Raw genomic sequence first — 14,737 nt, 5'->3', positions numbered from 1 at the left:
CAAAAACTCATACCTTTGGATTGCTTATTTAGCCTTCAATATCTATGTTACTTTTCTCATCTCGACTCAATACAAACAGTAAATATTGATATAGATATAGATAACAGTTACCTACTTGAAAGTTTAATTTTTTATTTTGATACATAACATAGTGGGACTGGATTTTAAAGTGATTTTCTTGGAAAATTAAAAGAAAATTATACATATGTACAGGGTACAAAAAATCGACTCAGTATAATCTCACTTTGTAAAGCACATAAAAAATAGTCATTATAAACATGATGTTTTCAATACCCAATGCTGATTGACCGACAGCCCTGGTATATGAGACCGTATACCACGGGTATTAAATCATATCAGTTTTTACTGTTCTAATTGTTTTGGTAACCGGTTGATAAAACCAATTAGACATCTCTAGAGTTTGTGGTATATTGTCAATATATCACACCAAGGTGTGCATCCAAGCACAATGTGATCCATTGTGCCTAAAAACAGCTTTTAGCCATGGTATATCAGCCATATATCACACCCCACTGTGCCTAATTTCTTAATTCTAACAGTTATTGTATACATTCACCCAGTTTTGATAAACTCATCAAAACCTCAATGTACAAGACTGTCCCGATGGTTCAAATATATTTAAAAAAAAATAAATAATCTAAATAACCACAATATGAGATCTAATTCCAATGGAAAGGCCACTGTTCCAAAAACTCAAAGGGGGAGCGAAAGACCATCCATCAATCATGGAAACATTACAATGAGTTTCTAAAGATGCATTAGATGACGGTACAGCGGTAGTTAGGGTCGGGAGACACACTTGAAGCGTCCGTCTTTACCACGGTGGTCTTGGAGGAGTTGCGCTGAGAGCTCCTCAACTCCTTGTTGCGACAGAGACGCTCACGGTAGTTCTGAGCAAAGACCAGCAGCATGAGTGGGTTAATGCAGCTGTGCGAATAGCTTAGGCAGATGCTAATGTTGTAGGCATAGACGAAGAGGCTGGTTGGCGTGTTGTTGCTCAGGTTTATCACCTGGATCACGTGATACGGGGTCCAGCACACCAGGAAGAGAGCAATGACCATTACCACAGTCTTGGTGGCCCGCTTCGCCCAGACGGACTGTTTGCGCTTGACACGGCGGATGGATCTGAAGACGTGGTAGAGTGTGAGGGAGTAGAAGGTGGACATGATGATGAGGGGCAGAATGAATCCCAGGATGGACTGGTAAAGGGTGTACCAGTACATGTCCTCAGGCCCGTCCAGAAACATCATGCACATCTCAAGTTTGCGCTTTCTCTCCACCCTGGCATAGATCATGACTGGCACGGTTAGCAGCACGCTGCCAAACCATACCAGGAGGTTGATGATGATGGTCGACTGGATGGTACGCTTTTCAGAGGTGGGGTGCACGATGGCAATGTACCTAGGGGTGGAAATATACAGATCTGTCATTTAGAAGCGATGCAGTGTAGCCAATACAGCCAATGAATGACAGCACTGGTATACAGTCCGCTAAATGAAAAGCTGTGTACTTAAATAGATGGTACATTACTAGATGGTAGAAGGGAAACAATAACAAATCATTAACATTTACTATCTCTAAATATCTCCAAATAGTCCATTTAATAATTATAATGTGGATGAAAAATAGGGACACATCAAAGACACATCAACGGGACAAGAAGGACACTGCTCTGGTGTGTCACCCGTAAACAACTGGTGGTTTTTAAACAGCGATGTCCTCGGACAAAACCGGGATCAAACAATCAAACAAATGTATTTCATGAAGACAGTTTTATGACAGCAGTAAGCTGTCAGCAGCTTATAGTAATAACCAAATTGAAAAAAGAGTAAGCAATAAGTTTACGAAAGTTTCTTTTTTAGCTTTTTTAGCTTTAACTTTTTTAGCAAACACACGTTACCAGCCCCACATCTACAAGGTTGCACCACACAGCTCTTACTCAAGACCCTTGTGTAAACTCATTCCCCCAAAGAAAATATTTGGTTAGCAAAACATTTGGTCAAACAGCGTCTCTATATGACACATTATATATTTTTGTGAGATGTTATTTTCTGTTCAGAGAAAGGAGTAGTACACAATACTGTAAGAGATCTTAAGGTTTCTTTGCAATTTCCCACATGGAATAGCCTTCATTTCTCAGAACAATAATATATTGATGAGTTTCAGAAGAAAGTTCTTTGCTTCTGGACATTTTGAGCCTGTAATCAAACACCCACATTTTACTGATGCTTCATATACTCAACTTTTTAGCTATGCAGTTTTTAGCTATGCTAACATAATTGCAAAAGGGTTTTCTAATGATCACAAAAAAAAAGTAAAACTTGTATTAGCAAGTACAACGTGCCATTGGAACACAGGACTGATGGTTGCTTATAACGGGCCTCTACGCCCATGTAGATATTCCATTATAAATCTGTGGTTTCTAGCCACAAACGTCATTTCCAACAGTAACATGTCCACAATGTATTACTGATCAATTTGATGGTATTTTAATGGACACAAATGTTTCAAAAACAAAAAATCTTTCAAAAACAAAAAAGTGACAGCACATTTTTGAACGGTAATGTACATTTACTCAGAACTTCACTTAGTGTCAGGGTAGTGGCATACAACAGAACAGAGTACGCAGTGTTTTAAGTGCAGCGATTTAGTTTACTGTTCAAAGACGGCTTGCTGTGGTGAGCAGAGTCTTATTAGTCTCTTTGAGACTGATCAGTGGAAAAAAGACTGACGCATGTCCAGAAAGGATGGAGACTGGTCTGCTTCTTAAATAGCACACTATTCCCCATACAGAAAAATACTTTACTTAAATCTCCCAGTCTTGTTACACATGCCATGAATACACAAACTAAACAAAAAACTCAAACAAAAAACAAAACCTGATCATATTTGTCTACAGGGATTTGCTAAGACAAGCACAAAATTAGTTTATCCTGCAATAAAACATCCTGTTTGAATGCTGGCTATTCATAGTTTATGTTCTATTTTTGATGTGATGCTGTTAGAGAAATGTCATAATGATGTGTGACATCCTGACAGTGAATAATTGCACACTAATGCCTGATTGATCCCGTCAAAGATAACCGTCTACTACCTATAAAAACTACTGTTCCACTATCAACCATTATCCATGGAGCTTAATATGTAAATCGCGAATTGTCTATAAGGTACGTTTTGCTGGAAGATTCGCTATGGCCATGATTAGCAAGATTAGCTATCGCCAACGAACAGAATAGAGTGTCATTTGAGAGGGACACAATGGCACTGGTCTGAACCAAACGTTCAGAATGCCTAAGACACTCCCAATGTAAACTTATTTACCGGTCTGTCCATCCGTTTGCATTGACCTGTAGTCTCCCCATTCTCACTAGACACTCACAATACGATCCTCCCACCACCGTAAACCACCATGGACTAGCTAATAATACTTCAGTAATGGAAAAGAATGAGGAGACAAGACATGTTATTGTTTCATTTGACTCTTGTAATTGTCAGAGGCAGGATTCCGCACAGTGGCCCTTTGGGCTAAATGTACAATACAGAATCAATCATAGATAGGCTCAGAATAGCACAGTGCACTAGTTTTGACCAGGGCTTTGATGGCCTCTATGCTAGTGCAGTAAATAGCATAAAGGATGAATTTGTCAAGCAACTAAATCCTTGAATAAACTGACTGTTGATCATATTCACTGCTGATGTCGAATACAATCAAAAGTAAAAAAGGAAGAATGCTCTCTATGCTGGTTACTCTCTGTCCTCATTAGATTAAATACACCCAAGTAAATATACTACACTACACTTTAATGTACTAAACTCTTCTGAGCTAAACCTCACTGTATTATTTTTGCAATATACTGTACCAGGGAATACCCTCATACCCAATGTGATGTATCATGGTAGATCTGTGATGTTGAGGGGTTGTTTTACTTCCAAAGGCTCAGAGAACCGTATTAGGATCCACAGCAACATAAACCCCATTAAGTACCAGGAGATTTTAGGCCAAAACCGGTTGAAATTGAAGGTTGTTTCTCCCCTATCAGGTCTTGGTTTGGTCATGGCCTGGATACACTGGTTCTGGGTCTGGGAAAGTCACAGCCTGGGTCTACATAAAGTACATGCTGTCACGTTTAATTTCTGGCCGTTTCAACACAAGTGTTTTACAATCTAGAGCACTGTCAGATTTCTATCCCCCCATTTTAATGCGAGCAAGTGTTGGGTCAAATTAAACAAAATGTAAGAAGTATAAAAGCTTGTATGCAATGAAAGCAATGCATTCCATACCAAACTCTTGGTGTCATCCTTTGAAATACTTAGCCAAGCCTTCACTGCAGCCATTTTGAGCTGCTGCTTTTGGGGAGTAAAGGAACCGAAAAAAGGACAAATCTATGCATTTGTTACATTAATACATTGACTATTTACAATGAATCTAAAACAGTTCAAAATCAAGTTCCTTCAGGAGATTCTAATTTCAGTCTCCTCTTCAGCAAGTAAAATGCCTGTTCAATTCAACTTAAATCAGTGAGCCCACTCTGGTGGCAGTCATGCATGCAAATGCCATTACACTAGCTCCACCATGCTTCACAGATGAGGTGGTATGCTGTGGTTCATCTGCTGTTCCTTATTTTCTCCACACTCTTGCCTTCCCGTCACTTTGGCAAAGGTTCCCCTTCATCTCATCTGTCCGTCAAACTCGGTTCCAAAACTTACTGGCGGATCTCCATACTTTTGGAAAATTCTAATTTGGTCTCTGTTTTTTGGTGCTGATCTGAGGTTTACATCTTACAGTTTAGCCATGTAATTCTGCTACTGAAGTCTTCTGCAAACGGTTGATTGCAACAACCCAGCATTCTGGAGGTTGTTGGTGATTTCAACTGACACTCATTTTTAGTTATTCTTTTAGTTTTTCACACTTCTGGTAATTTTGCTGTCATGAACTGTTGTTGCTTTCCTTAGCTAATCTGGTCATTGCTGATTGCTGAAAACACCAGCGATTTGTTTCTTTTTCAGGACATTCCAAAGTGGATTCGGAATATTGGTTACAATCTGTATTCTTGCCTCCTATTCATCTTTTAATCACTTTTTCATGTGCCTTGAGTGTAGAGCAAAAATAGGAGTTTTGACTTTATTGTCCCATTTTCCTAGCAGTTATTGTGGGGGAGCTAATAGAATTCTTAACTGCTGATTACTTCTTTAAGATGAATCACTGAACTGATATTAATAGCAGTGTGACATAGCCTTTTGATATTGAGAATAATACAGATATCCACTCAAAACAATAAACTTTTCTGAAACGCCATCATAATCCATACCGCATGGGACCTGGTAATTAACTGCTCTATAGTAAACCCAATGAGAGTGTTCCCGACAAAAGTCCACGGGCAAGAGGGCTGTTCTTTAATTATTAGTTTAAAACTCATGTTACAGAACTAGTTAAGCGCATATAGAAATAACGTTTTCCTATAGAAATAAGAAATGTCTGTGTTATAATAGTAGAAAGAAGGTTGTCCAGGCAAATGTAATGTCTGTTTTGGATTATGGTGATGTTATTTACAGTATATGTGAGTGCCAGACTCTGTTTTGAAACCTTTGAACTCAGTCTACCATTCTGTCAAACAGAAACCTCCTATTGACATAACTTAACTGCTGTACTGGAAATCTAATAATTACCAGACCCCCTTTCTGGTTGGTTCTGTTGGTCCAGCAGGTTTCCAGAGAGCTAAGATTTGGACTGCTTTTAGTTTTCATGCCCTGGCGTTTTTTTAAAAAGGTATTCAAGTAATTTAGCAGAGGCCTAACCACAGTGACTTACAGGAGAAAGTGCACACGTCTATCCTTTTCATACAGGTGCCATGGGACTGTATCCCACCACCAAAGAGCCAATCTCTGCCAAACAAACGTAATAATCAATGACCGTCAATATCTGATCTCTGGATTGTTGAAAATTGTTGGTTGTACTTAAATTTTAGGAAAACCTGTTACTGACACATTGTATATTGTTGGATTCCAATTGGATTAGAAAATAACATTATATTTATGTTTTCATAAACACATCTAAAAGACAAAAGTACGACCCCAATAGCCAATCTGGTAAATTGGCTGTGCTGAGCTAGTGCATCCTTGTCCATAAAGCAGGTCCTTACAGTGTTGCAACGTGGTCTCAGGACACTAAGTAGACTATTTTACGAAAATCCATGGCACCCGATTTCATATGATATGTGACGTTACGTTAAGTAACATTAAATGCGCCACCAAAATGTATGTTACATAACGAAAGTATTAAAACTTATCTTACGAACGCTATTACAACGTATCAAATGTTACGAGAGCTATTAAAACATAAAACATTTATAGTTAAAGTTATGTTAACATTAGACATCATAGCACTGGGGTCAAAGTTAGGTCTCACAGCACTGGGGTTGTGGTTTTGGTTAGGATTACAAAGAAAATCACTTAAAAGATATTTATGTTGTGACACCACCACTGGCCTCCACAAATACCAGGTTCTTCCCTGGACCAGTGGGTAGCGCACTTGTCTGGGATGCGGAAGTTCGAAATATAGCTTCTTGTTTTCTTTTCTCTCCATTCCGAGTCTAACATTATTTTACTGAACGTAATTTATCTTATGAAATCCCCTGGCTACGTAAAGTAGTCTGCATAATCCTTCTGAGACCAGGTTGCAACGTACAGGTGTAAATTACAGTTAATGTTGGTTCCCATCTACATACAAAATGTGAATGCAAGGGAACTTGAAAAGTACGGTATATTGCAGCTGTACTTCGTTTGCACATCTGATTCATTGTAAATTGCAGGATACTGAGCTCAGGGGAGGCCCAGTCACAAAAATCTAAGAGAACGTTCAGATTATTTATTTTTTTACTCTAAAGTTTTTTTGAAGAGGACAGAAAAAGATTCTGTTGAAGATAACTATATGCAAATATCCAACAACCAACTTGTTGTCATCCAACTGACACCTACACATTTTGGAAATGTAGACGTACCTGTCAATACACAGCACTGTCACAATCCCCACTGTTGTGAACTGGTTGCTAACATCCACCACCACTACCGCTTTGCACATGAAGTTCCCGAACACCCACTGTCTGTCCCGGACCAACTGGTGAATGTTGAAAGGCATCACCAGAAGGAACAGCATATCTGCGATGGCTAAGTTCAGCACATAAATGTCCGAAACCATCTTCTTCTTGCATGTCGACAGTGCGTAAATCACCAAACTGTTGGCGATTACTCCTATTGTACACAGAATGCCGTAGATGGATGGGAAGATGTGCATAAAAGTCGCCAAGTCGATGAAGCTGTACGGGGAACTAGTTCTGTTTCCACAGGACGAGTTGCTGTTTGTGAAATCACCTGTATCATCATGATTGCAAAGTATGTCTGAGCTATTCATCTTCAAAACTTTAGATATAGTTCCACCTTAAATGTAGACTAACAGAAAATGTGCGGGTAAGAATCAAACGGCTATAGATCCTTACTGCCAAACCGACTAGTCATACCAGAATAGTCTGTCTCTGACTAGGGGCAAAACTTGGTCAACTCTGGATGAGCTGCACGCGCGTATCCTTTGATGCACCGCTTTAGATACCGTTTTTTGGATGCTCTTGTATTTGAACAGTAGGCAACATTATGTGTTTACATGATATTCTGTAGAAGGCTCGTTCGAACTTAGCTTTGGAACCCGCTGAAGCTTCTCCAAGAGTACATATTTACTGAAGTTGATACTTATTTTGACATCCTCGTGCGTATCCGCTTTGTTTTCAGTCTCTCTCCCGACCAAGTCCGCCGCATTTACGCTGTAACTTAAGTCTCCTCCTTTCAAAAAAGATGCCTAATTATTACAGTCCATATGACTGCAGTTACGTTTAAGATAGAACACATGATTGGAAGATCAGTGTGTGAATCCTCCCACAAAAAAAGAAAAAAAAAGAATAGTTTCTTGCTCAAAAGTTTTTCCATGCATTTAGTTACGCCTGTCTTGAGTATTGACTCGTGTCAAGAGTATGAGCTTTTAGACGGCCAACATCAATAACAAACTACTGATGCATTGACATACATTATCTGCATTGCATGCATTAAAAACATAGGAATATGTAACTGTATTTGAGGAGATATTTGCAAATGGAACAAGACAAATTGCATGATAGTCAAGGCATATCTTCTAAAACCAATCGGTATTTTCTAATACAACTTGTTAAGAAAAATGTACTTTATTTTAAGGTTGGTTAGATTTTTAGAAACCATGCTCACACCCTGATTCAGTAAACCTCCACGCAACCTGAATGCTGCACGGTGTCCTGTTCACGTCCCCGAACGCAGCACACTTCCCGCCTCACAATCACATGATTATTGATCACCTGTGTCACTTACCTGTTCCTTTGTTTTCTCCTACTAGTTCATTCACCCCTACCCTTCCGATTGTGAGGTGGTTTTTGTAGGATTTGCAACATATAAGCCTTTCGTTTCTAGCTATTTCTTAGGAAGTGTATTTATACCTGTCAATCCGTGTATGATCTATGTAGCCTTTCCTAGACCACCCTTATTTTTTCATTCGTAGTTCCTTCCGTGTTTTGACCTTTTGCCTGCCTGTACCACTGCGCTTCAGCCCTCTCCTGCTATTAAGAAAAGCGGCGCACACCACAACTGGAACCATATACCTGCCTCGGTCTGATATCATTACATAGTTCATGTTTAGAAAATAGTACATTATATGAATGACGTTCATGCTGTTTTTGTACAACCTGTATGATGTTATATGGCTTACAGTACACTTATTTTTAAAGTATTCAGACGCCATCACTTTCTCAATTTTTGCTGTGTTATAGATTACATTTTTCTAATAATTCTATAAACAATACCCCAAAATGTAAAAGCAACATTTTGTAACAAATTTGCACCAAATTCATAAAAATTAAAATACTGAAATATCTCATGTACATAAGTAGACCATTTGCCATGGCCCTCAATATTGAGCTCAAATGCATCCTGTGTCTTTTTATTATCATTGTGATGGAATACATTTGGACCCACCAAGACACAAAAATATACTCTGGAAACCAAAATAAAACTTTAAGGCCTGAATGCCTAGCACTACTGTATGTCTGCTAAAAACAAGGTTCCACCCATCACCATCGCTACCCATCAATTCTGACAGTTTGAGAGAATCTGCAAGGAAGAATCTGAGAAACCAGGTGGGAAAAACATGTACCCAGGAAGAAACTCCGATTGTTGCCAAAGCTGCTCAATATAAGTGTCGAATAAAAGGTCTGAATTTAGTACTTATGTATGTAAGGAATTTTTTTTTTAATTTTTTTTTTTATTAACTGACACAAATTGCAAACTTTATCATTATGGGGTATTGTGAGTAGATTGAATGCATTTTTATTTTTAGTGTTATTTAGTTTATAACAATACAAAATGTGGAGAAAGTGAAGGGTTCTGAATACTTTCTGAAAGCACAGTAGTTTGCTAGTGTCCCAAATGGCACAGTGTTCATTTTATACAGTAGCAAACAACATTCGATAAGAATACATTTGACCCTACCTAATTTGTACCTGGTCCCATAGGGCTCTGATCATATTTTGTGTTGTTTTACATGGATGCAGATATGAAAACAATAACAATGAGAGGAATCAACATGATCTAGAGAACTCCCCAGAGCTGTCTTCTTTGAAATTATTAATAGGTTTAACTGCTTTGCTCCGGGTTTTCTTTTTTCTTCTCCTTGTGATCCCTGGGAACAGAACCAACAAGCTTTTTATCCTCTGGCCCATCACTGTTGACCACTAAGTAACCCTGCCACACCATAATATTTGATATGTATTTGATTTGTATGGTCGCATGAAGCTCAGGTAGCCTGGGTTTTTGGACAAGTGACAAAAAGGTTGATCGAGGCATTGCCAGTCGGGTGTGTTTGATGTTGGTGTGTCAGTATCTGAGTTTCAAATTAGTTTTTTCCCCCATATATATTCGTACCATACTTTTTAAGGGGATTTCCTTAATACAGTATTTTATCATTTAATGTAAGCAACAGCATTTTACTTATGTATGAAATGCAGTTGAATGTTGTTGTCAAGATGGTGAATTCTCTTTTTTTTCCCTTGCATAAGGAACCACTTTGCTAAACCACTCACAAATGTTTACCATCCTTCGGGATAATAGTGGCGATGCAACCAAAGCAAATCAGTAAACGTGGTAAGTTAAGATGTTTTCACTGCAAACCACTGCCTAGCACTTTAGTTGGGATGTTTGTCTATGTTGTAGTTTATTTAGAGAAGCAGGATCATTTACTGAAATAGACCTGTAAAAAAAACAGACCATCTTTAGTTTTTTTTTTTTACCCTGGGGATACAATAATCACTGTATGCCCATCACATTTGCACAATCCTGATTCATTCAAATATTCAATGACAAAAAGCCTGAACCAGGGAAAACTGCTGCTCGTAATCATGTGTCATTCTGTGTGAGCCGTTATAGATTGGTACCATTTACTGGCGTCGTCTTTCCATGCGAGAACTCAGGTATTGACAATAAGCTGTGAGACGAATGGCTAACTACCCACCGACTCTGTTTCCTCAATCACTGTTAAAAACGGCCAGGGGTTCAGGGTGTCCAAAAATGGTGACTTAAGATGAGTCATTTCCAGGCCCTACATATATTGGTATTTAAAGCCAACAAGAAAATAAATATATTTTCCAATCATAACCTCTTTGCCGGAGTTTTCAACATCTTCTGTCCTCATCTGGTCTTGGAAGACAGGATTGGTTTAACTTTCTTAACAACCCAACTGTTTTTCTGATTGACTATAACTGCAACATGGCTATGATTTATCAAGGGCATATCACAGGGATCACAGGTATATGGTCACATAAACAAGGGAAATCTCCAGGACTATGACATTTATGATTGAATTAATCAGTTGTTAAATGGTTAATAATGAAACAAGATGACACCGGAGTTTTCCTGATCAGGACTGAGGATGTTGTTATACTTGATATAATGGAGAAACGACTACGAGGGGACCTTCCTTCTGTACGTGTGCCTGATGGGCTTTGAGGGCCATCACTCGTCCACAGCTCTGTGCAGATGTCAAACAGGTGAAATGGAACCTTCTTATGAAATAATGCTGTTCATCATCAATGCAGGTGTCTGTCATATTTATATTACACATCAACTACTCTCCGGTCTCAGGGGGAGGTAAGTGAAAACAGTTTGTGAAAAACCATTGCAGCTTCGACCCCCCAACCCCCCCCCCCCCCCACACCACACACACACACACACAACTAACTGGAAAAAATATTTAATGTAAAAATAATCTGATGCGATGGCTGAAAAGACCAATTAGTGGATTAAAAGATCCGAATTGAGCAGCCTTTGTAAACCCAGCCAACGAGTCACAGAGTATTAACTTTCCTCTGATTTCAGTGACGGCTATTGTGAAAAACTTGATATACACCTGAAACAGAATGCTTCCCTGTGTCCTGCCACACGGCCCTGTACACTGGTGTAGTCAGATATGTACTTAGTCAGTGCCAAATGGCCTCCTTTTCCCAATTAGGCCTCTGATCAAAAGTAGTTCACTACATAGGGAGTGGAGTAACCCCCCACCGTCAAGCTTTATCCAACAAGTCAAATAAATCCATTTCAGAAGGTGAACTTTCATAAAAGAGTGGTTAGCAGAAATTTGAAGAAAGTTTTGAAGAGTTAACATTTTGAAAGCACACAAATTATGAAAACATTATAAGGATGTTTTTTTGCGGCAAATTATGTACAGTATAATCCAACCCAGAACATCATTGAGAGGACATGTCAACATGCATCAACACCAAAAACATGGTATCATGGCACCGTGTTCTACCACACCAGTGAATGCAGGCAGGCAGCCTATGGGTCCAGAAATCTTATCTACACCAGAAAATAATAAAAAAACAATGATTGTTTATGTTTGAATTCCTTACACTTAAATGCATCTGTGAATACTTTTTGGGTTATTTATTTCATTCCACCCCTTCCTTTGTGTTATATACACATAATAATTCCCTGACCTATGTATTAACCACAGCGAAGGCAAAAGCTACAGGAAATAGATGAGTTGCTGAGTTACCTGATTTTAAGTTAACTATAAAACACAGACCAGGCAAAGCGAATACAGATGAAGAGTGGGTTTTTTTCCAGTCTCACTCCTCGCACTCCAGTCAGAGATAGACAGGATGTACATTGATTAAAAAGATTAGCATTGGACTATATAACGAGAAATGACCTTAAAACTGGAAGCTCAGAACTGAGAGCACTGGTCAAAGAATGGGCAGATGGAAATGAAGGCCGATGGAAGTTTGGGTCCAGATGTCAGTTAGGACTTCCCACCGTGTACCACCATCTTAAGCCAGCTCCTCAGGTCACCTAGGCACAGAAAGGACATTGATTCTGGCCAGGGACCATTTCTTTTGGTCTAGAATGCAACGAGATGTACAGTACTTCCTGAGTAACGTGTGTGAGTTTCCTAAAAAAAAAAGAACCTGAACAGACCAGCACGAGCGCCTATGATGAGCATCAAAACAAGACATCCATTCCAGTTAGTGTCAGTTGACTTCCTGCACCTGGAGAAAAGTACGAGGTGGATGTGAGTACATGCTTGTGGTTTTAGACCACTTCACGTGAATACTTATGTCATGAACTAAAATTGCAAAGAGTTTGGGGATCTTATCATTTACGGTGCATAATATCATTAAAAGACTCTGAGAATCTGGAGAACTCTGTATCCAAGGGACAAGGCCGAAAACCAATATTGGATGGTCATGATCTTCGGGCCCTCAAGTGGCACAGGATTAAAATCAGACACGATTCTGTAGTGGAAATCACTGCAAGGGCTCAGAAACACTTGCGAAAACCATTGTCTGTGAACACAGTGCAGTACGTCGCTGCATCCGAAAATGCAAGTTAAAACACTACCATGCTAAGACGAAACCATATATGAACAAGATGCAGAACCACTGACCAAGCTCATTTAAGATGGACTGAGGCAAAGTGCAAAACTGTCATGTGGTCTGATACATTTAAATGTGAAATTATTTTTGGGAATCCTGGACACCGTATCCTCTGGACTAAAGAAGAGAGGGACCATCCAGCTTCTTACCAGCGAACAGTTCAAAAGCCAACATCCGTGATGGTATGGGGGTGCATTAATGCACATGGCATGGATGACCTGCACATCTGTGAAAGCACCATTAATGCTGAACAATATATACATTCTGGAGCAACATATGCTGCCATCCAATGTCTTTTTCAGGAACGGTCTTGATTATTTCAGCAAAACAATGCCAAACCACATTGTGCACCTATTACAACAGCATGGCTCCATAGTAATAGAGTCTGGTGGCAAAACTGGTCTGTCACCTATGGAAAACAGAACTGTTGAGCAGCTGAAATCCTATATCAAGCAAGAATGGGAATACATTTCACTTTCAAACTACATCAATTGGTCTCCTCTATTCCCAAACACTTACAGATTATTGTTAAAAGGAGAGGTGATGCAACACAGTGACCCTGTCCCAACCTTTTTGAAATGTGTTGCTGGCATCAAATTCAAAATGACCATGTATTTTTCCAAAAAAGATAACAATTCTCAGTTTCAACATTTGATTTGTCTTTGTACTATGTTCAATTAAATATGGGGATAAATGATTTGCACATCATTGCATTCTGTTTTTATTTGCATTTCACACAGCATTACAACTTTTGGAAAATGTTACATATTCTGATAAAAGTTTTGAGTGGATTCAAAAATGGATTGTTAACTTAGATTAACCAGCACAAAAACATATTTTTACCTTTTTGGCTCAGGGATTTGAATGAGTAAACTTTAAGTTACTGGTTGAACATTCTAATCACCATTGTAAGCATTCTGCTACTCTTATCTTTTCCAACAACACTAAACGCTTTGATTACATGACTGTAGTTAATAGTTTTTTTCTTCTTAATAACAGTGTTTATGACCAACAATGAATCATCGGACTGAGATCATGGTTGATCCTTGCTGTTAATGACCTATTTCACGATCAAAACCTAAATTTTTATAATACATTCCAGATAGTGAGTAGATTGTTGTGCCCAATATTTTGAACACGATTCAAACAAATGTTTTCAAGCGCTGCTTTGTTAAGTATAGAAAAATGAACGACAGAGAAGATTCCAATTAATGTGTGACTTTTAGGATTTTAACTTTTAGTAACTTGGCATTTTGAGTTTTGATGACGACTGATTTCTCCACCCTTGTTTTGTCCTTACAACACAGTTCCGTCCAACATCCTTAACTCAATCTGGATGATAATCATTACAGGCTTTACTGCACGATGTCACATTTAATCTTTGACTGCCTTGCTGGTAATTCATTTTCAAACATAATGCATTTTAAAGCACAAACAATATCTCAGCGGAAGGGGTGTGGTATGACCAGGAACATGATTACTGATCTAATAATTGAAAGTATACAAACAACATATTGTCACATCCAACCATTTGGACAGAGATAAAAAATGAATAAGAGAAGTTATTAGAGAAAGAGAGAGGATAGTGCTGAGATAGGAAGCAATACGTGTTTATTTTCAAACCTTGTGCGTGTAATGTTCACTGTTAAATGTTTATTCCACTTTCTTTGGCAATGTAATTATGATTCCCATTTGAGTGAACTGAAAGAAAAAAGATT

General features: G+C 38.7%; 1 protein-coding gene across 1 annotated transcript; it reads right to left on the bottom strand.

Annotated features, from left to right (window-relative positions):
• Positions 1 to 699: 699 nt before the first annotated feature.
• On the bottom strand, positions 700 to 7,793 carry LOC105027817 (melanin-concentrating hormone receptor 2). The gene is made up of 2 exons (XM_010900100.3): positions 7,020 to 7,793; positions 700 to 1,422 (listed from the first exon to the last, which is right to left on the bottom strand). The coding sequence occupies exons 1-2, from the start codon at positions 7,427 to 7,429 to the stop codon at positions 780 to 782; spliced, it is 1,053 nt and encodes a 350-aa protein (XP_010898402.2). The 5' UTR covers positions 7,430 to 7,793; the 3' UTR covers positions 700 to 779.
• Between the last annotated feature and the right edge of the window lie 6,944 nt (positions 7,794 to 14,737).

Source organism: Esox lucius, chromosome 4 (assembly GCF_011004845.1).
Source record: "Esox lucius isolate fEsoLuc1 chromosome 4, fEsoLuc1.pri, whole genome shotgun sequence".
NCBI lineage: Eukaryota > Metazoa > Chordata > Actinopteri > Esociformes > Esocidae > Esox > Esox lucius.
This window is presented reverse-complemented; position numbering and strand designations above follow the sequence as displayed.